General features: G+C 36.0%; 3 protein-coding genes and 1 long non-coding RNA gene across 7 annotated transcripts; 2 read left to right on the forward strand and 2 right to left on the reverse strand.

The window, feature by feature from the left end:
- Positions 1–708: 708 nt before the first annotated feature.
- On the forward strand, positions 709–4,758 carry LOC142539581 (LRR receptor-like serine/threonine-protein kinase RPK2). Its single transcript, XM_075645141.1, has one exon. It carries the CDS (start codon positions 1,008–1,010, stop codon positions 4,431–4,433), a length of 3,426 nt encoding a protein of 1,141 aa, XP_075501256.1. The 5' UTR covers positions 709–1,007; the 3' UTR covers positions 4,434–4,758.
- Positions 4,759–5,117: 359 nt separating this feature from the next.
- LOC142539582 (ninja-family protein AFP3-like) lies at positions 5,118–7,366 on the reverse strand. The gene is made up of 2 exons (XM_075645142.1): positions 6,453–7,366; positions 5,118–5,773 (listed from the first exon to the last, which is right to left on the reverse strand). Exons 1-2 carry the CDS (start codon positions 7,036–7,038, stop codon positions 5,433–5,435), a joined length of 927 nt encoding a protein of 308 aa, XP_075501257.1. The 5' UTR covers positions 7,039–7,366; the 3' UTR covers positions 5,118–5,432.
- Positions 7,367–16,049: 8,683 nt separating this feature from the next.
- LOC142539584 (uncharacterized) lies at positions 16,050–17,326 on the forward strand. Its single transcript, XR_012818945.1, has 2 exons — positions 16,050–16,523; positions 17,072–17,326. It is a non-coding gene; the product is annotated as an uncharacterized LOC142539584 (long non-coding RNA).
- LOC142539583 (protein LONGIFOLIA 1-like) lies at positions 16,892–21,102 on the reverse strand. 4 transcript variants are annotated; one of them, XM_075645143.1, is made up of 6 exons: positions 20,969–21,102; positions 20,488–20,723; positions 20,303–20,349; positions 18,224–20,170; positions 17,982–18,141; positions 16,892–17,834 (listed from the first exon to the last, which is right to left on the reverse strand). In XM_075645143.1, the coding sequence occupies exons 2-6, from the start codon at positions 20,645–20,647 to the stop codon at positions 17,032–17,034; spliced, it is 3,117 nt and encodes a 1,038-aa protein (XP_075501258.1). In that variant the 5' UTR covers positions 20,648–20,723; positions 20,969–21,102; the 3' UTR covers positions 16,892–17,031. The 4 variants fall into 4 exon arrangements, with proteins under 4 accessions (XP_075501258.1, XP_075501261.1, XP_075501259.1 ...); XM_075645146.1 differs by lacking the exon at positions 20,969–21,102 and having other exon boundaries at positions 16,892–17,807; positions 17,982–18,132; positions 20,488–20,808; XM_075645144.1 differs by lacking the exon at positions 20,969–21,102 and having other exon boundaries at positions 17,982–18,132; positions 20,488–20,808.
- Between the last annotated feature and the right edge of the window lie 4,834 nt (positions 21,103–25,936).

Below are 25,936 nucleotides of genomic sequence, written 5' to 3' on the forward strand. Positions count from 1 at the left end.
CAAGTTTTTGCCGTCTAAAAAATCGACTCGTGAAACGATCTCACCAAAATTGTTGTCCTCGACCATTTGTCTGATATTCTATACATGCTTATTGCTTATACTTTACTGGTAATATGATATAAATTTACATAATTTTTCGAGTTTGAGATCTAGGTCTCAAATTTAAGACGATTTTTTGGATCAAAGAACTAATATTAACATATATTTCGTCTTGTAGAACCTAAATAACCTAACCAAGTTATTTAATTGAAAATTTGATTCGATTAATCTGAACCTTCGATTTTTATTTCATGAAAACAATTTTTTTTTAAAACAATGTCAATGAACCTAAATAACCGATTTTCTCCGAAATGGATCTTAGATCTTAGATTATTTGTTATTTGGCATTGGTTTTCGACTGTCTTAGTTTGGGTTTTATAATCGATTTTGAATTCGCTTTATATCCGACTTTGATAAAAAATTTAACCGATTCGGTTCCGTAAGCAAAAAAATTATTATTTTTTGATTTTGTAAAATTCGATTTAGTCGATAATCGAATGAACGTTGTAATTATAAAAAGACACGCCGCAGTACATGGTGAAGAAAAATATATATAATTTCAGGTATTCAAAATATTTATAAAAAAAATCGTAATATTAAAATATAATAAGAAAAAAATGCGTCAACTCGGGAAAGTCCAATCTGTAGTCATCGTAGTCCAGGCTATGGACCAAGAAAAATAGTCTGAAATATGAAAATGGTGGAACATAAGTAAGAAAAAGAAAATTATTACAAGAGATGACAGAGACAATGAAAATGCGAAGCAACGCGTTTTGTCAAAGGAGAACAAACAAAGAGCAGCCCCACTGTTTCCTCTCTCCTCTCTCCGTGGACGCTGTTTCACGAGTTTAATTTGAAGAAGAAAAAGATAATCTCGAATTAGGGTTAGGGTTTTTTTTAGCGAACTCCATTACCCGATTCCAAGAAAGAGGGGGACAAGTGAGGGTCCGAGCTTTTCTTGGGGCTTTATGAGGAACCCTTTTGGTTTTTCGGAAATGGGTTGTCGTTCTTTTCTAATGATAGTGTACCATCTTCACAGGCCGTTGAGGGTTTTGGTTTTCCTCTGTGTTGTCTTGTTTTCAGCTCAGGAGCGAGCTGTTTGGGGCTCCGATTCGGATAAATCCGTGCTTTTGGAGTTGAAGGATTCGCTTTCGGACCCTTCTGGTGTGCTGAGTAGCTGGGATTTGAATAGCCCGGATCACTGTGCGTGGACCGGGGTTTCTTGTGATTCGGGTTCCCGGGTCGTGGCGTTGAATGTTTCTGGTGGAGGCAATTCTTTGTCTTGTGCTAGAATTGCTCGATTCCCTTTGTACGGGTTTGGAATTAGAAGGCCTTGTCTGGAAAGTAAAGGTAAGATTTTGGGTACACTGAGCCCTTCTATTGCAAAACTTACTGAACTCAGGATTTTGTCCCTGCCCTTCAATGAGCTGAGTGGTGAGATTCCGGCAGAAATTTGGGGCATGGAAAATCTCGAGAATCTTGACCTTGAAGGGAATTTGATCTCAGGCTCTTTACCCGCTCTTTTTAATGGTTTGAAAAATTTGAAAGTTCTTAACTTGGGATTTAATGAGATTTTTGGGGGGATTCCAAGCTCTCTATCCGCCTGTGTTGCTCTTGAAGTCTTGAATTTAGCTGGGAATCAGATTAACGGATCAATTCCGATGTTTATTGGCAATTTTAAAGATTTAAGGGGGCTTTACTTGTCCTACAATATACTCAATGGGCCGATTCCCCTTGAGATTGGGGATAACTGCGGAAAACTTGAATATTTGGAGCTTTCAGGGAATTACTTATCTGAGGGTATTCCTAAAAGTCTTGGAAACTGTATTTGGTTAAAAACGCTTGTGCTGTTCTCAAATATGTTGGAATATGTTATTCCGAGTGAACTTGGTCGGCTGAATCAGCTTGAAGTGCTGGATGTGTCGAGAAACAGTTTGAGTGGCACCGTACCATCTGAGCTCGGAGGGTGCTCAAATTTATCTGCCCTTGTGCTGTCAAGCTTATGGGATCCTCTTCCGAATGTCGCAAGTCTTGGAGGTGGTCGCACAATGGAAAAGTTGGCAAATACTGGTGATGAATATAATTTCTATGAAGGTACAATTCCATTCGAAGTTACTAGTCTCTCAAGCTTGAGGCTGGTCTGGGTACCTCGAGCAACTCTTGAAGGATTGTTGCCCGTTAGCTGGGGTTCTTGTGACAATTTGGAGATGTTGAATTTGGCTCAAAATTTTTATTCTGGACATGTCCCCGAGGGGTTTGGTAGTTGCAAGAAACTGCATTTTCTTGATTTGAGCTCAAATAGACTTAGTGGTGAGATCTCTGACAAAATTCCTGTTCCTTGTATGACTCGGTTTGATATCAGTGGGAATACTTTGACTGGTTCAATTCCCAGATTTAATGGATCTTGTAAACCAGTGCAATCAACATATGGGGAATCCCAACAGCCTAATGATCCATCTGCTGCATATATATCCTATTTTGGATATAGAACTCAGCTTGAAACTTCTTTGCCATTTTTTGAAGATGCCGATACTTTCCCTGTGATCCATAACTTTGGTTCTAACAACTTCGCAAACCTTGTGCAGTCAATGCCTATTGCATCTGAAAGATTGGGAAAGCAAACGGTTTATGCATTTCTTGCTGGCGGCAACAAGCTTAATGGATCATTCCCTGGAATATTTTTTGAGAAGTGTGATCAAATGAGAGGTATGATTGTTAACGTCTCTGAGAATTGGTTATCTGGACAGATTCCGATAGATATTGGCACAACGTGCAAGTCTCTGCTGCTCCTGGATGCTTCGGCTAATCAACTGGTGGGTGGTCTTCCTTCCAGCATCAGTGACTTGGTGTCACTTCATGTTCTGAATTTAAGCTGGAACCGTTTGCAAGGTATGATTCCTAGCAACCTTGGCCAGATAAAGGATCTACGAGGCCTTTCTTTAGCTGGAAATTCCCTGAATGGTTCCATCCCTGCAAGCTTGGCACAGCTACAGTCTCTGGAAGTTCTTGACCTGTCTTCAAACTCTCTGTTTGGTGAAATTCCTAAGGATCTTGAGAATTTGAGGAACTTGAAGGTCCTCCTCCTGAACAATAACAAATTTTCTGGGCAGATCTCCGCAAAGGTGGCAAATATGACCTCTCTGTTGACATTCAATGTGTCATTCAATAATTTTTCTGGACCTCTGCCTCTGAATAATTCCACCAAATGCAGCAGTTTCCTTGGGAACCCTTTCCTCCAGCCTTGCCCTTTGTTGTTGTTAGCTTCAACATCTGCTGATCAACACAGAAACTCGCAAAATGATGCTACTTCTCCATCATCAAGTTCAAATGAAACAAGTCAACATGGAGGCTTCAACTCAATTGAGATTGCTTCTATAACATCAGCTGCAGCTATTGTGTCTGTTCTTCTTGCTCTTATTGTTCTATTCTTTTACACTAGAAAGTGGAAACCACGGTCCAGAGTAAGTGGAACTGCTCGAAAGGAAGTGATCACCTTTACCGACATCGGTGTTCCACTGACATTTGATATTGTTGTTTGTGCCACGGCAAGTTTTAATGCAAGCAACTGCATCGGCAGTGGAGGTTTTGGAGCAACATACAAAGCTGAGGTTGCTCCAGGTGTCCTGGTTGCCGTAAAACGCCTTGCATTGGGCCGTTTCCAAGGTGTTCAGCAGTTTGATGCAGAAATCAAAACCCTGGGGAGGCTTCGCCATCGAAACCTTGTTACTTTGATAGGATATCATGCCAGTGAAACCGAGATGTTTCTGGTTTACAATTATTTACCAGGTGGCAATCTTGAAAAGTTTATTCAAGAAAGATCCACCAGAGCAGTTGATTGGAGAATACTACACAAGATCGCTTTAGACATTGCAAGGGCACTCGCGTACCTACACGACCAATGTGTTCCACGTGTTCTTCATCGTGATGTGAAGCCAAGCAATATTCTGCTGGATGAGGAGTATAATGCCTATCTATCCGATTTTGGATTAGCTAGGCTACTGGGGACTTCTGAAACTCATGCCACAACTGGTGTGGCAGGAACTTTTGGATACGTAGCTCCAGAATACGCCATGACTTGCCGTGTCTCTGACAAGGCTGATGTATATAGCTACGGGGTTGTGTTACTTGAGTTAATTTCAGATAAGAAAGCTCTGGACCCATCCTTCTCTTCATATGGAAACGGATTCAACATTGTCGCTTGGGCGTGCATGCTTCTACGGCAGGGCCATGCCAAGGAATTCTTTACTGATGGGTTGTGGGATTCGAGTCCGCACGACGATTTGGTCGAGGTCTTGCATCTGGCAGTCGTTTGTACTGTCGATTCGTTGTCGAGCAGGCCAACAATGAAGCAGGTAGTAAGACGGCTTAAACAACTTCAACCTCCATCTTGTTAGAAATACAGAAGAACCTCATTTTATTGACACAGAATGTTAAAAGTTCAATCGCATCTGTGACCCGGCACTTTTATGGGAGAAGTGGTTTTGGGTGTCTTGGGCTGCTGTTAGTATTGAATTCTTAGCGATTTGTATATTGTAGTGTAGCTTTTACCTTTACCCCCATTTTTTTCCCTTGCTTGAGTCTTAGATGAAGGGGGGATTCATTTACTAATGTTCTGCGGAATGAAGCGGATATTTGTTTATGGTGTTGTATACCTGTATCTCGTTTCTATTTTTTTTTCTTGGCTCAAGTAAAATAACAAAGATTAGTGAGTGTTTTTCCTTTGATTTCCTTCCATGAATCCCTAGCGTGTGAAATCAACTCTAGTTTCATAAAAAAAAGGCCCAGCTTTTTGCATGGCACACGTAGTTTATTCTGTTCTGAGGTGTGTGACTTAACGTCGAATCATTTTGAAAATTCGTGGACATGGATTGACATGTATTTTGTAGTAGTTCTAAACCCTTTGAAAATGCGTACAGAATGCACCGGAGACGAGGTGGAAATTTCTACTTTACCGAACTTGACATTAAGAATATACGACCAATCCATTCCAAATGTTTCCGTAAGTGACAGCGTAATTCATGGATTGTGGGTAATTTTCAATAGTAAAAACATATTTTTGGGAGAGCGAATAATTATGAGCAAATACTAGTTAATTTTAAAGATTACAGGAGACCTTTCAATACCAATCTTCCAAAGATTAAGCATTAAAATATGAAATTTAGAGCGAATTCCTGGAACTGGAAAACCCTTGGATCAACCAATAAAAACACTTGCTCCAAATAAATAAAAAGACTCGTCGTTCTTACAACCAAAGTCTTTCCCTTCGGGAACCATGTTTTCTTCATCAAGTACGAGAAAGTTGGAAACTTTCCAGCGGAAACTAAATCCAGAATCTCCAACCTAACCTTCCCACCACCGCCTCCGCCATGATTCACAATAAAAAAAAAAGATAGTTACAAAAGAGGAGAGGGATTAACAATTATGTGCTTCAAAGGGTTCTCCACATCACTGCCTCCACCATGCTTCACGAATTCGGCTGGTGAAAGGAAAAGACCGTGGCAAACACACAAGATTCTGACTTCCTCCCCCTTTTTGTATCCATATAGAAATCCGTCGACTTTGTTGCCATTTATTCCATCCCATTTTGTGGATACGTAAGGCATATTGAGCATGATGTTCTTGAGCTTTTCTTTTGCTCCATCTGTTGTACCCTTATCACCAGGTTTATGTTCCATCTGACCAGCCGGGGATGATTGAATGCTAGAAGGGCTCTTCACCTCTGCATTTTGTTTTCCTGTTATAATATATAAGATACGTGAAATCTCACATAGATTTAGAGTAAATTTAGCCAGAAAGTTGCCTTTCAACGATTATATGAGGTTAACCTTACTGGTTTAACTAGCTGAAAATAATAAAAGATCGAGATCACGCACGATTTTCTAGATGTAGAAAACGATCTCATTACAAGACAATACATCGACAAACACCTAACGAAGTATGTTCTTCATGATAATATGGTTTACAAAAAAAAAAAGGAGCCGCCAAATTTATAATGCTGCATCAATGAAATGATCTTGAAGAGTAGAGTTGTCCGCTTTATGTGGCTAACATAAAATGTGAATACACAGGGTTCAAACAAAACACTTATTTCTTCTCCAGGCGGATACGCAACAATGTTCCTGTTATTCTTAACTACACAGATTCAAAAGATTTGAGTCATGCGCTGGATCTTACATATTCTACAACAACAAAAAACCATGTTTTCAAACTCCAAAATCACCCAACTTTGTTCATCATAATCACATAAGAAGACCAAGTCCGAAATGGCATCTGTTCACTAATATGGACCCAATACGGAAATTCAACATACTTTAAAAAAAAGAAAAACAAAAACAAAAGTTAAAGTGCATAATTTAGACATAGCACTAAGAAAAAAATATAAAAATTACAAATATATGAAATGTAATATATACCATTTATATGCGGGCTCTGAGTTTCAGAAACTCCAGATGAACCACTCCCCAGTGATCCATTGGACCCTTCCATTCCATGTCCATTCTCCAAACCATTGCAACTTTCATTGCAAACCCTTTGAAAGTCACCATTTTCAGATTCCAGACAGCTCTCCTTATCCTTCACAACTCTCACATTCTTCAACTTCTCCAACCTCTTCTTCCTCGCCTCCATCCGCCGCATCGACTGCAGCTCCCTGCGGAGGCGGACCTCCTTCGCCGCCGCCTCTGACGGCAGAGAGCAGGCCCTCATCGGCAGCCCGTAGCTCTCCAACGCGGCCACACGGGGTTGTTGTGTGTCACCCACATTATCAGACGCAGCCTCAACTGGGGAAACCAAATCCGAAATCGAAGAATAACGCTTCAGCTTCTTTCTTGCCGGGTCCACACCAAATATACCGTTTGATGAAAGTCCTAGACTCAACTCTATCTCATCGTCTTCCTCCTCAAAACCCCGTCTCGTGAATTTATGCTGCAGATCTCTTCGAACCCCGCTCACCCGTGAAGAAAGATTGAATTTCTCGCCATTTTCTTGAACTTTATCCATGACTCAAGCAAGAGAAAGAACACCCAGAAAAAAGGTTTGAAAGAATTCGCCAAACACAAACACGGTAAAACACACCTCCGAATCAAAATTCAGGCGGGTTCTTCAAAAACCAAGAAATTCCGCGCGAATTTCAACGCACAAAACAGCATGTTTTCAAACAGAACAATAATAAAAATCCGGATTTTCGGGACTCTCGCAACAAAAAAATCCTATCTTTAAGTGATTTTGATACGAAGAAAAAAGTCCGGCGATATAGAGCAAGGCAATGGAGAGGAAAAAGAGGGAGAGAATGTTGGATGAAGAGGTGAAATGGAAGAGGGATCTTGATTCCAGGAGAGAGGTTGAAATGACGAAAAGGGTCATTCAACCGTAACGTAGTTCTGTCAAAAAACCAACACGCGGCGACAGGAGACGAGTTTGCACTCTGCCACGTGGTTGAGACAGCCGGTTTTCTAGGTGGAATACCAAACAGGCCTGTCCAACTAACTGCTAAGTCACATCCATTTAAAGATCATATTAGAAATTAATAAATTTCACTTTTCAAAAAATAATTATAATAATTTGAATTATATTTTTTTAACATTTTTTTATTTTCTTCACAGCTTCTCTGAATATTAGGGGGAAAAAATTAAGAATGTTTACACATAATTTTTCGTAAAATTGTGTATCATTAGCTAAACTAACATTTCGAGTAAGGTATTTTAACGGATAATATAAAAGGTACATATAATATATCGTGCATCGACAATTACATCAATTATATAGCAAGATTTTGTTATTATGTCGTTAAATTTTTTTACTCATTATATCGTCAGATTGACAAATTGAATTTTGTATTGATTTTTTTGTGATATAATATTCGAAGTACAAATACTGATGTACAAATAGAATCGCTCTATTTTAATATTTAATTATTTTATAAATTATCATAAATTAGACTTATGATGATTTGGAAAAAAGATATGGGAATGTTGACTAGTTTTGTAATCACCATCTAAGTTGGAAAATGGATCAAGACATTGTACTTTTATTAGACGACATTATTATATGCTATATTGTATCATAACCAATAGGAATGGGAAAAAACATTGTACAAAAAAATATAATAAATATTATATTAAGTAAAGTATATATAATAAATCAGCAATTTGGTGTTAATTGCCAAATGTCAATTGGGAATTTGATGGTTCATATTCCCAAAACAAATAAATCAATGTCAAAACAACACAAAACCTCGTTGACAATAATATTTTCATTATTATTATTATTATTATTTTATCTTTTAAGAGATTCATATGATAAAAATAGATGGATGTGTAGGATATACGTTTAGGTATTTATATTAGTGTCAATTTTAAAATATTTAATCATGAAATATCGTATTTATTGTAAATTTTCAATATTTTGTATCGAATTTCATACGAAAAACACATACAAGCCCATAAAATATATAATATATTTTGTATTATATTATACATTTTAAAAAGACAAAACGATAATATCACATTATCTCTAATTTAATCAATAAAATCAAATATTATATCCATTATCATTTTTATATATTTTATTATTAAAAAATATTATTTATCTCTGTATTATATATATATATATATATATATATATATATATATATATATATATATATATATATCGAATAAAAAATATCTCAAGTAAATGTTGAATGATTGAATGTCAAGTTGGACGGTGTCCGAGAGATTCTGTGGAAAATGAAATCCGAGGTGGACTGGAGTAGCGATTCAAGTTGCACTTTCGGAAGCTGCCACGTGGAATTGTTGGTGATATGTATACGTGTCGCGTTTCGATGCGGACCACATGTTACACGACAACGTGTAACTCGCAGAAGGCAACGTGCTCAGTGACAAATTTAATGAGCGTGGGCCCATCTACTACAATTCAAAATTGTGTACGATTTTTTTTAATATTGTAATTTTTGCATTTACGATTTTGATCCGATTGTATTTTTAAATTTTAGAAATTACTTTGTATTTTTTATTTTTAATAAATTTAATCTTCCTTCGTGTTCACTATATATGTCATCATCGCCTCCGTGTGTTATATCGATGTCTTGTGATTTCATGTAAGAAAAAATACTGAGAATAATCAACGATCTCATCTCGACTTATTGAAAACCAATGAATTTATGAAGATAAAGCTATTTACGATATTTTACATTTTTTTCGATCAATAATCACAAATCATCAGTTATGATCATTGTGTAAACGTCAATAAATCTGAACCAGACACATCATCCATTTGTCGCTACTATCATATCCACACATATCTATTAAAACTATTCATTGAGCTTGTAGGACCGAGTTCTTACCGCTTTACCAAAATTTCTTTCATAGAACCATATGAATTTTATATTTTATGATTGTGATCTCTATTTTTGTTTCTTTGAACTAAGAGTTAACACTTTTATTTATTTAAAATAGTTTTTTTTATCAATATAAATATTTTTTAGTTATTGATTTAATTTACGAAAGATAATAAATAAAACATGACAAAAATTATAAAAATAAAATTTCAATTGCTAATCAGTCTAACATGCTTTTTTATATATAATTAATGTTTTTTAAAAATAAGTAAGAATAATTTTAAATATTAATAAGTAATAAAATGTAAAACATTTCTTTAAGTGAATTCTTTACGAAAAAATATACTAATTTTATTTTTGACAACAAAATAAACAAAACAATAATTGTATATGAAAATAGAGAATAAATAAGTTAAAATATTTACAATTATTGTAATTTTATAAAATTTTAATATATTTAATTTCATAAAATTATCTTTATGAGTGTTTATAAAATTTTAAAAATATATTAATATATTAATCCATCTAACACAATATATACTAGTTATTCTGCACACGCGATGCGTGTGTGTACAATCTTTTTTATCATTATCGATGTAATAAAGTGAAAATTGACAAATTATGGAGGGGCTAAATTGATATTTGAATGATTGAAATAAAAAAAATAAAAATAAAAGTGTGTGTTGAAATAAAAAAAAAACAAAAGTGTAATATTTGTATCATATAATGGTAAAATTGGAAAAAAAAATTGGTGTCATCTCTAGGTAGTTATTATCATGTGCTCACACTTAATAATATAGTATAGAAGTATAGATAGTATAGATATATTATAGAAGTATAGATACTATAGAAGTATAGAAGTATAATAAAAAAATTAAAACCAATATAACATCTGAATAATCTTATAATTTCTATTTTGTAGTCGTTACTCGATCTCTTTTTTCCCAAATTCAGCAATGGCGTCAACAATTAAATCGCTAATACAAACACTTCATCGATACGTGAAGAATCAATGGTCTTTCACTCATTCTTTAACTCAATACTCGACACCTTTTGAACTCATATACGCAGATGTTTGGGGGCCAGCACATACTTTGTCTAGAAATTGATTCAAATATTATGTGAGTTTTGTTGATGCCTACAGTAGGTTCACTTGAATTTACCTTCTCAAACTTAAGTCTGAAGTGTATTCCATGTTCCTTCAATTTAAGAAGCATGATGAAACCCAATTTCAGAAAAAAAAAATAAGATATTACAAACCGATTCTGGAGGAGAGTTTCGATCTCTATCTCAATTTCTTCACGATCAAGGCATAATTCATAGGTTCTCTTGCCCATACACATCTCAGCAAAATGGTGTCGTTGAAAGAAAACACCGCCATATTGTTGAGATTGGTCTTTCCTTACTTGCTCACGCTTCTATGCCATTAAGTTTCTGGGAAGACGCTTTCCTCACTGCTGTTCACCTTATCAACAACCTTCCAACTTCTGGTAATCGTGGTCATATACCACTCACGCTTCTCTATCGTCAAACTCCAGATTTTTCTTCTTTTCGTGTTTCTGGGTGTCTCTGCTTCCCGTGTCTCTGACCATATAACAACCATAAGCTTCAATTCCGCTCCAAACCTTGTATCTTCTTAGGATATAGTGCTGTTCATAAAGGCTTTATTTGTTACAACAAGGATGGTCGGGTTTACATCTCTAGGGATGTTAAATTCAATGAATTGGTGTTTCTTTATGACAGCATGTTCCACTCTGCTCCTAAAGATCACTCAGACACTACATTACTTTATTTACCTCAACTCATCTCCTCTAACACACCTCAAAACTCCCCCCTAAATCATCACTCTAATTCTCATTCATCTCCAGTTGGTCCATCTCCCATCATTTCCACATCTCCATCCCCTACTTCAGCGTGCTCAACCTCTGTCTCTTCTCCCAAAATTCATCACCCAATGATTACTCGATCCAAGGCTGGAATCTTCAAGCCAAAAATTTTCGTAACAAGTTGTTTTATTCCTCGAGAGCCTGTGACTTATCTTGAGGCAAAGGTTCTCCGAAATGGTGTCAGGCCATGAACAGTGAGTATCAAGCCCTAGTCCAAAATCAGACTTGGTCTCTTGTTGAAGCTCCAACTCATGCCCCGATCATAGGCTGCAAGTGGGTCTTTAAACTCAAGACTAATCCTAATGGATCTGTTGCTCGGTATAAGGCTCGTCTCGTGGCAAAAAGGTACTCCCAAACCCCTGGTTTAGATTACACAGAAACTTTTAGTCCAGTTGTCAAGCCAACCACTATACGGCTTGTGCTCACCGTTGCTATCTCCAAGGGCTGGAACATTCGTCAGGTTGACTTTAATAATGCCTTTTTACATGGACATCTTGATGAGATAGTCTACATGCATCAACCGCCTGGCTTTGAGATCCAGTCACGCAACTCCCAACTCGTCTGTAGATTGCACAAAGCCATTTATGGCTTAAAACAAGCCCCTCGTGCTTGGTTTGACAAACTCAAACTTGCTCTAACATCAATGGGTTTCTCAGCGTCCAAGGCCAACACATATCTCTTTGTCAAGTTTGATTCCAGCTCTATTCTCTATGTTCTTGTATATGTGGATGACATCTTAATTACAGGAAATAATAGCTCTCATGTTTAAGACTTGATCTTACAGTTACACACTCAGTTCTCTCTTAAAAATCTTGGAAATTTGTCTGTTTTCTTGGGTATAGAAGTGATTAAATCTACTAACCAATCGTTAGTTCTCACTCAAGCCAAGTATACACCGATGATTACCAACAGCAAGTTATCTGCACATGACGGTGAAATCTTTGAAGATGCTACCTTATATCGAAGTACAGTCGGCGCTCTTCAATACCTTACTATTACACGGCCCTATATTTCTTTCAGTGTGAATAAAGTGTGTCAGTTTATGCAACGACCTCTTCACACACATTGGAAACTGTCAAGCGTATTCTTCGATATCTCACAGGAACTCTTGACGTTGGTCTCCATCTCACCTCGTCCTCTAATCTCAGTCTTGTTGGCTACTGTGATGGTGATTGGGGAAGCGATATTGATGATCGACGATCCACTTCTGGGTTTTGTTGGTTTTTTGGAAACACTCCTGTCTCTTGGACCTCTAAAAAACAAGCCGTGGTTTCACGTTCTAGTACTGAAGCTGAATATCGAAGTCTTGCCAATGCTATATGCCTATATCGGAACTTCTTTGAATACAATCTCTTTTATCTGAACTTCATGTTCTGCCAGTAGCACCTCCCATCATATGGTGTGATAATCTCAGCACCATTGCATTAAGTGCAAATCCAGTCCTTCATGCTCGCACAAAGCATCTTGAGCTTGATCTCCATTTTGTCCGAGAGAAAGTGCTATCCAAGGCTATCTCCGTTCGTCCCGTTCCAACTTCTGATCAAATAGCAGATATTCTCACTAAACCATTGACCGCTGCCTCTTTTCTCAAATTACGGTCCAAGCTCAGAGTTCTTCCTTCACCACTGCTGAGCTTGTGGGAGGAAATTACAGTGAACAAAGATTCAAGGCCTAAATCAACCCATCAAAGTCCAGTCCATGATCAAGCAATCAAGTCTGGGCCCATCAAGAAAGATGCGGATAAATATGCATCTCCGATATAACAGATTAGATTTTGTCTGTCATAGTAGTTACAACAGAAATCCATGTGTCATGTTTTCATTTGTTATACTTGTTATAAATCAAGGATCAACAGTGTAAACAATTATTCACGATGAATAAAATTATCCAAGTTTGTTAGTCTTCAAGCTTTACTAACTATGGGAAATCACGATATATGGATGAGTTACAAATGGTTGGGCCATTTGATTTGTTCCATTAATTTTGTTGTGAAAATTTGTGGATTGTGTTTATGATCGATAATCCGAGAATGATTTGATATCAAAGGTGGCGATATGCGAACTTTGAATTGACATTTTTTTTGGCTTAACGTGAAAGTTGATTTCACAAATCTCTTTGGTTCTTAAAAAGTTACATTTTTGAGAAATACTTTTCGAGGTCTAGTTTACAATATGGTAGAATCTTAAATCGCCATTGGATCAGATCATGCTGTCACTGTTACTGCTGCTGCTATTATCTTTATATCCATTTAAATTGCAATTTTGCCAGAAGTTAGGAGGCATTGACTTGGACATGATGAAATAACGTTGATTTTAGTTATGGGGAATTAGAAAATTGACACTCTTTCAATTGGTTTGAGGTTTAGAGCCGTTGAGGCATCAGTAGGAACGTGTGTGAGGATGCAATTGTCTATTGTATTCAGTGTTTGTGACTTGTGAGACTACTGTTTCATTGATGTTTAGAAACATTTATTTGGATTTGGGATGGTAATCTCGTGCTCTTCTGGCACTCACATCCTGCGAGTTTAGAGTTTGATAGTTGATCATATCATGCTTTTGTACTTGAAAGATTAACAGTGGTATTCAGCGAGTTTTAAATAATCTCTTTCTTTGCATTACCATATGTGAATTTTTTGTGTGGAAAAGTTTTTAACAATATTAATTACATGCCCCTGCAACTTGCATTTCAAGTGATATATCTTACTATGTTTGGAATGTAATTTGTCCATTTGATAACTATAGACATGTCTTATCCATCTTCCATTCTTCTTTTTCAGTGAGCTTGTATTCTTGATTTCCATTGTGACTAATCTGAAGTTAGAAAATGTAAAGCAACTGCACCGCTTCCACTTCTATTCATCCGATGACATTGGTAGGATAGGACGGAAGTTGAAATTTAACTACCGAGGAATGCATTTTCTCTTCATAACAAATTTGTGAGCTGCGACAGACCAGTTGCTGCTTACTACTTGAATTCGAGGTCATCCTAGCTCCACGCCGGTGGGCATTGTTCCTTATTTTTTGCCATATCTCAATAATCATCCGTCTTTTGTCACCTAGATTCAGTTCCTCTAATGAACTGGCTCCTTTTTGTGTGTGTGTGTGTGTGTATAATCAATTTATTCTCAGAAGTGAGAGGCTTAATGTAAGCTTAATTCTTCTGTTGTTATCCAAACCAGTGTCTCCCTGAGGTACCTGTTGAATTAGGGGAAGCTTTAAAGAAATCAGAAGCAGCAGAAAGCAACCCATAGTTGTATGTTTTATCGTTTTCTAACAAAAGCACAGAGCTGTGCTGTTGTCGAAGAAAAGACATGAAATATTTTCTTGAATGGGAAGCTTGGTGAATATTTTAAGGAGAAAACCAAATTCATCAACTTTCATCTGTCTTGGCCTTGTATCAAATATTGTCGATAGAATTCTAACTCTAGCATCACAATCTCTTGAAACTGCAAGAGCAAAAGTCAATCCAATCCATACTATGAGGTATTGACCAGATTCTTGTTAGTGTAAGTCTAGGTGGTAAACCTCATAAGAAGCCTGGGTACGTCTTACTCTTAGCTTTGCCAATTCTCGGGGATCCAGTCATCTCCCTTATGGCCAAGCCAGCTAAGAATTCGAAGGGCACTCTTTCAATTGCAGATGGATTGGCTCTTGACCAAAATCCAATTCATGAAGAGGACCTTATTGTTCATATGGTTTTAATTTCAACTACAAATTCGTGTTTCCTACTATGAATTTTTTATGAACCCACAGACTTCAAAAGAATGTTGATGGATGATAATTCAGGCTCCACTCCTGCTCTTGCCATGGCTCCCAATCCCAACCACCCTCGCCCAGCTTGTGTTAGGAGTCCTAGAACGGTAAATTCATCAACCTCACTGGAAAACATCCGTTGTCGCCGACACTTGAACCTTCAATTGTAACCCAAGCTCTCAAAGATCCCCTTTAGAAACTGGCCGTAGATGCTGAACAAAATGCACTTTTGTTGAATGGTGCTTGGGAATTTATCTCGAGTTCAGTTGTATATACTATATACATTGCAAATGGATATATTGAGCGAGAGAAATCTAGGTGGCTCAACAGATAAATTTATAAACACGAACTCATCTTGTGGCAATTACAAAGCCTGCAATGATACAAATATTTTTTTGTCTCGCCTTATTTAACAACTGGCCTCTGAACAATTGAATGTTAGCATTGTTTTTCTCCATGGGACATTACATGAAGATGTATATATGATGCAGCCCCCCTAGCCATAGACATTAACAGCTTCCACGTGCACATCTGTAAACTCAAGAAAGCGCTATACGGTCTTAAACAAGTGCTCAAACATGGTGTGATGCTAATAGCATTTTTGATTGCCTCTGGGTCCCACAATCATTTTCTGATACATGCTTGTTTTTATTTCATGGTCTATGTCGATAAAATATTTGTAACAGGTAGTCATCCTGATTTCTTGGATCTGCCAAGTAGCCAGTAAGTTTTCCGTCAAAGATCTTGGCTCTCTACATCACTCTTTGGGAGCGGAAGACATCGGCACATTGCTAACTCTTGACGTACGAACTCGACATGACTGGTGCAAAGGATGCAGTCACACCCCTAATTCCATCTGAAACTCTATCTCTTGTTGATGGTTCTCCATTTATTGACTTTACAACTCGTTCCCATGTGTCATTTACTCATTTTCTGTGAATAAATTTTTCCAATTTATGCATACACCAATGCAGTTACATCGATAAGCTATAAGAGGAGTTTGTAAGTTCTTGAATGGCTCAATTTGTCATCACTTGTTTCTCGAACGTGGTTTCCTCCTTACTTCACAGTGTTTTCGGACTGATTGCAACCACGTTAGGTACAGATGTTGTTCTAACACAACATATTTAATATATCTTGGTTTAAATTTTATTTCATAGCATTTAGTTGATCAAAATCAGTTCCGCGCTCCTCCACCGAGGCTGGATACATGAGCAAATGCTGTAGAAGAAGTTTTATGTGTTATTTATCACATGAGATTGGTTTCTATGTACACCGACCTCCTACCTTATTTTGTGACAATACATGAGCCACATATTTACGTTCCAATCATGTTTTTGTTTGTGTATGAAAAATTTAACTCTTGATTATCACTTTTTCGAGAACAAGTTTCTGCAGGTTATTGTGTATGCTTACAGAACCTCTGGGTGGTAGTCCATTTCTCATTCCAAAATCAGATATTTGATGGATCCTCCATCTTGCAGGGCGTGAAGAGGATAATTCAAAAGGGTAACCAATTCCAATATCATCTCATTTATCTTTGCATCTATTAGTTATCTCGTGTGTTTATATTGTAGCAACAAGTAATATCAATGCTCATTCGACACCTTAGTACTGTTCGCCCTAGCAATGTGGTAGTTGGCAAAAGTTGTATGATGTGTTCACTTTTCTGTGAAGCACCTGTACTACTGAGAATCAGAAAATGTCGTGTCTTCTGGTAATGATGAAAAAGATTGGAGGAGCCAATTTCTTCTCCTTCAATATTGCACAATGTGGGATAAAGTGAATTTCAGCCTTAATATATATATACGCACACACATATTCTGATTCACTTATTTTATAACTTGAATTTCATACAATGATTCGTGAACCGAAGCTTAGACATGAAGCATAGTAGTATTTAAAGTAAGTGAGATATTTACTCAGTTCTAGAGATATATTAATTATATATACATCTGACATTGTGTTTTACATAGAAGACAGAAAAATTTAGTAGCAAAGAGGGTAAGCATAACTTCTACTTTCTGAACAGTTGCCTGCAATGTTTCTTTGGCCAGTTGTGTAGACCCATAGTGTCACTCGTAACTACTTCGTTAATTAAGTCTTTAAAGATCAATCGTTCGATATCCAACACCAAGGCTGGAAACTCAACACCGTAGTCTACCCAGTCATCCGATTGATACATCATATCTGCATTTAAGATTCTGATGAGCCCATCTTCATCAAGATTGCGTTCTGCCTTCTGCTGCAGCCGGTCCACTTCCAGATATAATTCTTTTATGAGGAACTCCGGGCTTACCCTTTTCCTACCTGGGACGAATGACCCATCGGCAGCGATTTTGCGGGCATATATCTCATTTACCATATCAAAAACAACTTTTCTATGGCTTCTACAACTTGACTGTAACCACTCACTCTTTCTGTTGAGTTCTCCATTAGGCCCGTCCATGGTTTCCTCAGTTTGTTCGAGGATGTGGAACATATTTGGATCGATCAGATGGGATGAGGAATGGAGCTGATCGGTCGAAGAGATGAAGTTCATGTCCTCAAGAAGTTCTGAAGCGAGTATCATCTTATTAATGTATTTGTGATCCTGATTTGGGATCACATCCACCGATGCAGTTTGCTTTGCCGTAGCTTTGTCAGGTTTGGTTTTCAACCATCTAAGCTCATGGATCAAGTCCTTTATGTTTTCTAGCTTCTTTTGATTGTGCTCGTAACAATGATCGAGTGAGGAATGATTAAGTTTCTCTAGATTCCATAGAGCTTTATCAGGATACGAACTTTCATCTTCTGTACAGGTAGGAGGACAAAGCGAACCTAAAAAAATATAATAATCATACATCCGATTATACATATGAGGTGTGTATTATATAAGTGAAACTTGTTAATTCATATGTTTTTATCATGTGAAGTTTACTGTCCACTTCAGTTTCTGTTTATGCTAATCTGAAGAGATAACAATACCTTGAAAATCTGTTGATATCTTCTTAATGGGAGATGGTGAATCTTCTTCATAAATTGTGGTATCAAGAACTGAGACTGGACTTGGTTGTTCCATCATGGTTGCTGCAACTTTGACTGCTGGCATGTGTTCGATCAATGTTGCCACTGAATTCTGGGATGACTAAAATGAAAGCTAGTAAGCTAGGGTGCAAAATAACAAATCAAAAATTATATTAAGTTTTTGTATCTCTATCTTTTCTTACCTCTTGTGTTATGGTATTTGTGTTAATAGAACTAACGACGCCTGTGACTTCTGTTGCCATCTGTGAGGATATGCTGATGTTCTCTTTCGACTTTATAGAAGCTGTATCACCCTGGTTACTTGAATATCTTGTCTCGGTGCTTTGCTCACTAAATTGATCATCACTTAATCGCAGATTTGTTGATTTTATGTTGAGTTCCCTGGCGTTCGAACGTTTTTCTACTACTTTCTTAATGGAGTGCCTTTTGACCCTGCCTGAATCCGGTGATGGGGTTGTGGGATGGGATTGTTTTTCTATCCTGCCTCGATTCTCTGTAAATCTCTGGCTCACGCATTCAGAACTCTTTCCAAAAGTATTACAACTTTTTACCATCATCCGCGGAGATGTTTTTAAGGTTTGCTCTACTTTTGAGGTTCTCCTAATGATCTTCTTTCCGATGGAAGGATCACGTGGACTGGAGACATCGAAATCAATTGCCCTTGCTTTCGAATCTTCTGCTGCTTGTTTGTGAACTGAGTTATCCCTGTACCCTCTAGAGTCTTGATTTTGAAATCTCTGCAAATGCTGTATTGCTATTCTGGAAACCTGAGTTGATCTCGAAAATTTCTCTCTGTCCATTACTGTTGGTGGTTTCATGATCACGATTGAAGAATCTCTTATCTTTGGAAGGCTATGCTCGTTAATGGTAAAAGCTTGTTGATGATTCTTTTTATCATGCCACATTGACAAGCAATAATTCTGATCAGAGCAGCTTTCATCTAAACTATACGTTCTTGTACGTGATGTGAATTGATCATACTCTCCTCTTTGATTTTCCAATCTGTCTCTTGTTTTTTGCATTGCTTCGAGTATCCGTTTAAGAGCTCTCAGATCCTTGTCAGACTTTTTGAATTCAAGTTCTGTTATTCTCTTCTCAAGTTCACCATAAACTGAAGAAGATTGATGCTGGATATTTGTCGAAGCTGTCCTACTGTGGGAAGCCACCTTGGGAGAATCTTGACTAGAATCTTGGTTCCTCCATGGAGCAGGTTCCAATGGAAACCTTGAACGGGTGCTTGGTTTCCAATCAGAATTGGAAGAAGGCAATCGTGGTGAGGCAGGATCATTCCGTGTAATTTGTGGGCAGTAAGAAACATGATTTTGGTTGCTGTTCTCTGCTGTTTGGGACGATCTTGAAACAAAATCTTCTTTGGGACATCTATTGATGTTTGTGATCCCACCATCACTGGATGCAGCATTTTCTGGGAAAGATTCCAAACCCATTAACTTTGCTACTAAACTGGATGATCGATTGTGGCTTCCCGGTTCTTGGTTTGCTTGGGATTCTTCGATCCATTTATCATTTTTCACGTGCAAGTCACAGCCCAAAAGATCCAATCTGGTCTCGAGTGCTGAACACTTCGTGGTACTTGCTCTGCTGTCTAATGATAACCTTGGGAGTTCTTTGAGCTTCATCATTGACTTCGATATCTCTCGTGATTCTCTTCCATCGTAAGAGAGGCGAGGAAGTGCCAGCCTCTCATCCTTGGAGCTGTTTGTGCGATCCTGGAGCTTGGCAAGAACTCGAGTTGATCCCTCAGCACTCATGGCTTTCGGTTTCACATATTTGGGCAGCTCCAAAGGCCTGGGAGAGTCGACGTGTTTCAAGACACGGCCTCTTATTTCATCTTTGGCTGGGCATTTTATCGACAATCCATGTGTTTGTTTGTACAACGAGTCCTTCACCACATCTTGAAGTTCATCGGATTTCGGCTCTTTCATGGCTGTGATCTGTGATCGCGTCTCAGGCATACTGGTTTGTCTCGGAGAAAGTAATTCTTGTTTAACTGTTCGGTTACACTCGAGTGATGAGAACATAGATGAACAAGAAGATGATGATGAATAAGAGGGTCGGGACGATTCCATGGAACTCCTCGATTTCTCCTTCTGCACCTCCAAATCTTCTTCCTGCCAATGTAAGTTATTTAATTAGGCTTGTCCAAATTAAATAAAGGTGGTGACAACTAACTTTAATGAATTTTGACCAATTTCTGTATCTCGTTCTCCAAGAAAACAAAAGAATACCCTGCAGAACCTTACCATGACAGCTTTTGGTGCATTTTTAGAATCCATATGGTGTTGAGCACCTGGAAGCACAGAATCAGCAGCTATATTTTAGTTTATGAGGAATTTAATGAGTAGAACGGATCATATCAAGGATAAATTTTACAAGATGAATCTCTCCCTCGACCCAATCCATGAAAAAAATATTATTTTTAATGTACCTTGGATTAGTCTTTTATGGTTGCGGCCATTTACACGCCGACCTGCAAGAAAATGATTCGGGTCCAAGAACTGAAATATGACATTCATACACCCAATCTGTTTTCGCAGATCTCCATTAAGCGTCTTTTCAGACATGTCTGTTTCCTTCCCTGATACCATAACAGTGAAAAAACTTGGATTTTCTTCCTATGTCACTTATTCAGTGGCCTCTGTCGCCTCCAAACATGAAAGTAACCTGATTCAAGAAATATCTTGATTACTCACAGACAGTTTCAGTTGGTCTTGAAGCCTTTTTTTATCGCTTGACTTTTATTTCAGCATGTTTTGTTTCTTGTTTTCTGCCAGAGGGAGGAATATAACGAGTCTTTCCCAGTAGTTTTGATTCAACCAGACTTTGTGAAAAAATATGTGTAAACTTTCATTGCGTAAAATTTGAAACTATGAGCATGATAAAAGAGAAGAAGAAAACAGAGCACTTACAGAGATGGGATTCTGTTTAAAATGATAAAATTTCTGGATTCCAACAATGATCGAGAATTGCCACCATCAATGAAGAATATCAAAGATCCGTCCTTCCTAGACAACGAAAATGATGTTGTGTTATTCGGGTTTTCTCGCAGTGTGTGCAAATGGATATATATATTATTTATAATGGGTAAGTGTTTATTTATGATATATATTTTTTGGAAAGAATCTGAGTCAGATGTGGTGTGAATGTGTGGGGCACAGTTTCACTGGTCATATTCTTTGATTCCATGTGGATCATGTAATGTTGGTGGGGTCGAGATTCTGGAGCCTGGACATCTCTACTTTGGCATGTGGTGTGTCAGATCATTCGTTTTGGCCAAATACCACTTTAATCACTCCCTTGATTTTTATTTTATTTTTAAAAAAATTTCATTTTTATGATATCTGTTTGTTTTTTATAATTTTAGTCATCAATATTATCAAATTATAATTTTAATCTAGTATCTTAAGATTTTTTATGATTTAATCTTTTTTCATCGAGAATGCTGCTTTAACACTACACATATTAGATAATATTCTTTGGTTAGAAAAGATGTATCTTTGAGAGTCAGCATTGATGGTGGCAATTTTGTCCATGTAAACTCATTGACAGAAACTCTGATGATATCCGAAATTTCGATCTCGAATTAGAACACCTTCAAATTTTCTACGACTATCTTGAATGTATTTTTCGATTGTTGATGATGTATCTTATTAAATTTTTGTGGACACCTTATGACTATTGTTCTCTTCAAAATAACCTAATGGTCTTGTTTTGAAGTTCAGTTGCATGATTTACATAACTTAATGTTAGGTAGTTGCCATTTTGATTTATTATTTCAACTGCCGCAAAGCAACTTAGCAATTAATTAATGTGTACAATGTAACAGTTCATATAATTGGAAGGCTGGTAAAATTTAATGAATTATAATTGAGCAAGAAATATGGATAGAGGGTGCAACCGTAATCCATCGTAATTTATTCAATATGATCTTTAGATGGTAAGGATGTGATAGCGTTTGCTTGTTTCTTCACCTATATATATATATATGTGTGTGTGTGTGCAAAAACTTGTGTGAGATGATCTCACGGATCTTATTTTGTGAGACGGATATCTTATTTGGGTCATCCATGAAAAAATATTATTTTTTATGTTAAGAATATTACTTTTTATTGTGAATATCGGTAGGGTTGATCCGTCTCACAGATAAATATTTATAAGACTGTCTCATAAAAGAGCTACTGTTAAATGTGACTGACATCACAAACAATAATGATGTTCTTTTGTGATAATGCAAATATCATTTAAACGCATTCAAAGGACACTTTTATCTTTGCTAATAATGTTTGTTTATCCTCTCAAGTGTTTCATTTAGAAGAAATAACACATTACATTTAATTTTTTTCCCTCATTGATAGCAAAACTCTTGGACGGTTCGACTTACCCTTCGGATCCTTTACTTTAAAAGTCAAATTTTTGGGAAGAGTTTGATAGATGATAGAAAAATAACAACTCTGGTTTTGTAAACATTTTGACAAATACGTCAACATATTCTTATTAGGGTTATCAATTCGGGTGGATTGGATCGAGTTGGTGCATAATACTATTTAAAAATTGTTCAACCCAAACCAACCCGAAAACTCACAATTTGAACCTAAACCCGACTCAACCCGATCAATTTCTCAACCCGATTTTTTATTTTTAAATTTTTTAAAAAATTAAATAAAATTCGAAAAAAAAATGTAAACACATAATAACAAAATCTCCTTCATATATGATTTAAATTTGAAAGTCTAATAGTAGGAAATTAAATTATATTTATTAAATCAAATAAAAAGTCCTTTAAAAATAAAAAATGCGCAAAATAAATATGAAAATTTATGATATAAATATACAATAAATAATTTTCATACATACGATACATAAAAATACATGCAATATTTATTAATTATATATTTTTTAAAAAATTTAAAATTTTCTTGACCCGAATCTGATTATTTTTTCAGTTCAGATACGGGTCGTACTGTGTCGGGATAATGGATCGGGTCCGATTTTGACACTCCTAATAACTACCCAGCTTGAAATAAAAAGAAAATAGCCTAATATTATTATGTGACAACATTTTTAACTTTCATAAAAAATGTACAATCTATTTTTTTTTTTAAAGGACTTTTTCCATTACGCACCGTCAATTTTCCCAAGCCTCCATCCATATGTTATTTTTCTCAAAGAGGTGAATGTCCTTGCAAGATATCACAAGAACATGGGGTGTTGTTCCCAAGAATATTATTTTGCAAACTTCACAAATCAAATATATATATTGATGTAATAATGCTTGAAGAGTACATGTGTGATGTGTAGACCTTTCATATGCTATCAATTTTCAAGTTATTTGACTTTAATAACCAAATAAAGAGGGGGTAAAATTGTATGATTTGATAATTGAAACTTGAAACAGAGGGCTACAAAAAAAGGTTACCCATCACGTGTATAAAGTAAAGATATCCCATGAGGCGTGCTTCAATTTCACGACGCAAAAACCAACCACGAACCCATCTCAATCAATCCCAGCTAGCTTATACTATGTTACAGACCATCGGTCTGAGGGCGATCCAACAGACATGAATATGATCATTCATCGATTTTTTTCCTTAAAAATCCGAACTAGATTATCGCTATATGTAATGGATTTTTTTGTTAAAATTAGCCTTTCAAGTCGATTAAGAACAACAAATCAATCGAGCTACCCACCATTTGTTTTAGGTGGATTCGGCAGATAGATTGTGATCGTTATCTATTTTAAAAAACCTTGAGTTGAATACGATGATTTTAAAATTATAAATGTGCTTCAAAAATGCAATCGAGTCGTGATCTAATATATATATATATATATATATATATATATATATATATATATCACGTGACATGAGATGTTTAAATATATATATTTTAAGTAGAGACGGTCTCATATATCTATATCAGTGAGACATATCAACATAGAACATACATGTAATGAAAAATAATAATTTTAACATAAAACGTTATAATTTTCACGAGTGAAGTCCAATCATTAATCCATATCACACAATTGCTCGTGAAATTATTTCGCAAGAGCTTTTGTGATAGTTTTTTGTTCACATAAAATACAGAGATTGTCATATTTCTGAAATGATCAAGTTGGATTTATTTATTATTTTAAAATCATTATTAATTGAAGACTTGGCAGATTTATGCACATGCCCGCTTGCCTTCCTGCAACTGCGATGGAATCCATGGGGATCTGGAAATTATTTATAATGCAATAAAAATAATTATACTATAAAGAAATAATAATAATAATAATATATATATATATATATCTGCCAAGATTCTTCCATCTGGAAATTCGTCCAGTTCATGGTAAATATTTTAATAATTCAAAAATTAAATGAAAATCCTTTTTGTATATACATTGATTTATGAAATAATATTGTGGTGTTGAACATGTGAACAAAATATATTGAAGATTGCAACTCAAGTTCAGTGGTTTTAGACTTTAGTATAGATTTGCGACATATATAGGTGTAAACTGATTAAACACGAATTATTTCGATAGATTGCAAGTTGTTCGTGTAACATGATTAAAATAGTTCTAAGATTAAATTAGCTAGAAAATTCGAGAAATTTAACTGAATAGAAAACAATTTACAGAAAAACACTAAAAATCCTGCAGTATAAATTGATTTGGGCAACCGCTCTAATATTATAAAGCCAAAACTTGTATGAGACGGTCTCACGAGTCGTATTTTGTGAGACGGACCTCTTATTTGAGTTATCCATTAAAAAGTATTATTTTTTATGCCAAGAGTATTACTTTTTATTGTGAATATCGGTAGGGTTAACCCGTCTCACAGATAAAGATTCGTGAGACCGTGTCGCAAATGAACCATAAACGGACAACTCTAAGTTATCTCAAGGAAGAAGAGACCTACTCTATTATAAAAAGTTTGTCTATTTTTGAGCAAATTGAAATACTATATAAAAGGTTTGAGTAATATATATTTGTTGTGTTTCAAATTTTTTATCATCTTAGTTGTCAAGTCAAGTTTCCGTCTTAATATATCATGCGTGTTTTTTGTTTTATCACTTTATGTAGTTTTAGTCATTTTTCATACGTGACGTTGTTTCGCTGACTTGTCGCCAACATGTTGCTACTTTTGTAGAGTAACATAATATATTTAACGAAAAAATGATTAAAAATGTCAAAAATTAAAATATACTGACTTAGATTCAATTTCGACGGTAGAGAAGACCAAATTCTAATAGAAAATTATACTCCAGGTATATTGGAAATTTCCAAAAAAATATGGTGTAAAAAACTTTAGAATTGATAGTGTTGCAGGTTCATGAATTATACTGGATATGTTGTTGCAATCAACTGTGGGGCACAATAATATAAATGTGGAAAAAAACATAAATTGGTACTTTGCATTAAAATATAAAGAGGAAAAAAAACGACTTTCCCATTAAATATGATCGTATACTTCGAATCAAAACAATGACTGAATATTAAAAAAAATTCAAAATTTAATGATATTTTTACATAAAACAAAATGTTATTCCCACATCTATTGTTCATCAATATTGAAAGAGATGTTTGACATAAAAGTACTAAATCGAAGGAGATTATATGAATCAGATGTAGATGTTGTATGTATTGTTGTAACACCTTAACACAAAACCAAAACTAATGATGAAATGTTTGTGAAGCCGAAACTTTATTTGATAAACAAACACACTAATCAACAATGTGATTAGTTGTTTGAGGTGTTGTATCTCCGTGTATTCAATACTCTACGGAAACACAGCAATACGCCTTGACTTGAACACTTGATTTCTTTGAAATAAATCACAAACTCACGTGCTTGCTATCTGCGACGTCTATATTCCTCATTTTTTAA

Source organism: Primulina tabacum, chromosome 3 (genome assembly GCF_025594145.1).
Source record: "Primulina tabacum isolate GXHZ01 chromosome 3, ASM2559414v2, whole genome shotgun sequence".
Lineage (NCBI taxonomy): Eukaryota > Viridiplantae > Streptophyta > Magnoliopsida > Lamiales > Gesneriaceae > Primulina > Primulina tabacum.

Coding starts and splice junctions, on each gene's coding strand:
- LOC142539581 (XM_075645141.1), top strand. CDS start 1,008: ATGAGGAACCCTTTTGGTTTTTCGGAAATGGGTTGTCGTTCTTTTCTA.
- LOC142539582 (XM_075645142.1), bottom strand. CDS start 7,038: ATGGATAAAGTTCAAGAAAATGGCGAGAAATTCAATCTTTCTTCACGG. Junction 5,774..6,452: donor TCAGAGCCCGCATATAAATG/GTATATATTACA, acceptor ATATTATAACAG/GAAAACAAAATGCAGAGGTG.
- LOC142539583 (XM_075645143.1), bottom strand. CDS start 20,647: ATGGTATCAGGGAAGGAAACAGACATGTCTGAAAAGACGCTTAATGGA. Junction 20,350..20,487: donor CCATAAAAGACTAATCCAAG/GTACATTAAAAA, acceptor CTGTGCTTCCAG/GTGCTCAACACCATATGGAT. Junction 20,171..20,302: donor ATGCACCAAAAGCTGTCATG/GTAAGGTTCTGC, acceptor TTACATTGGCAG/GAAGAAGATTTGGAGGTGCA.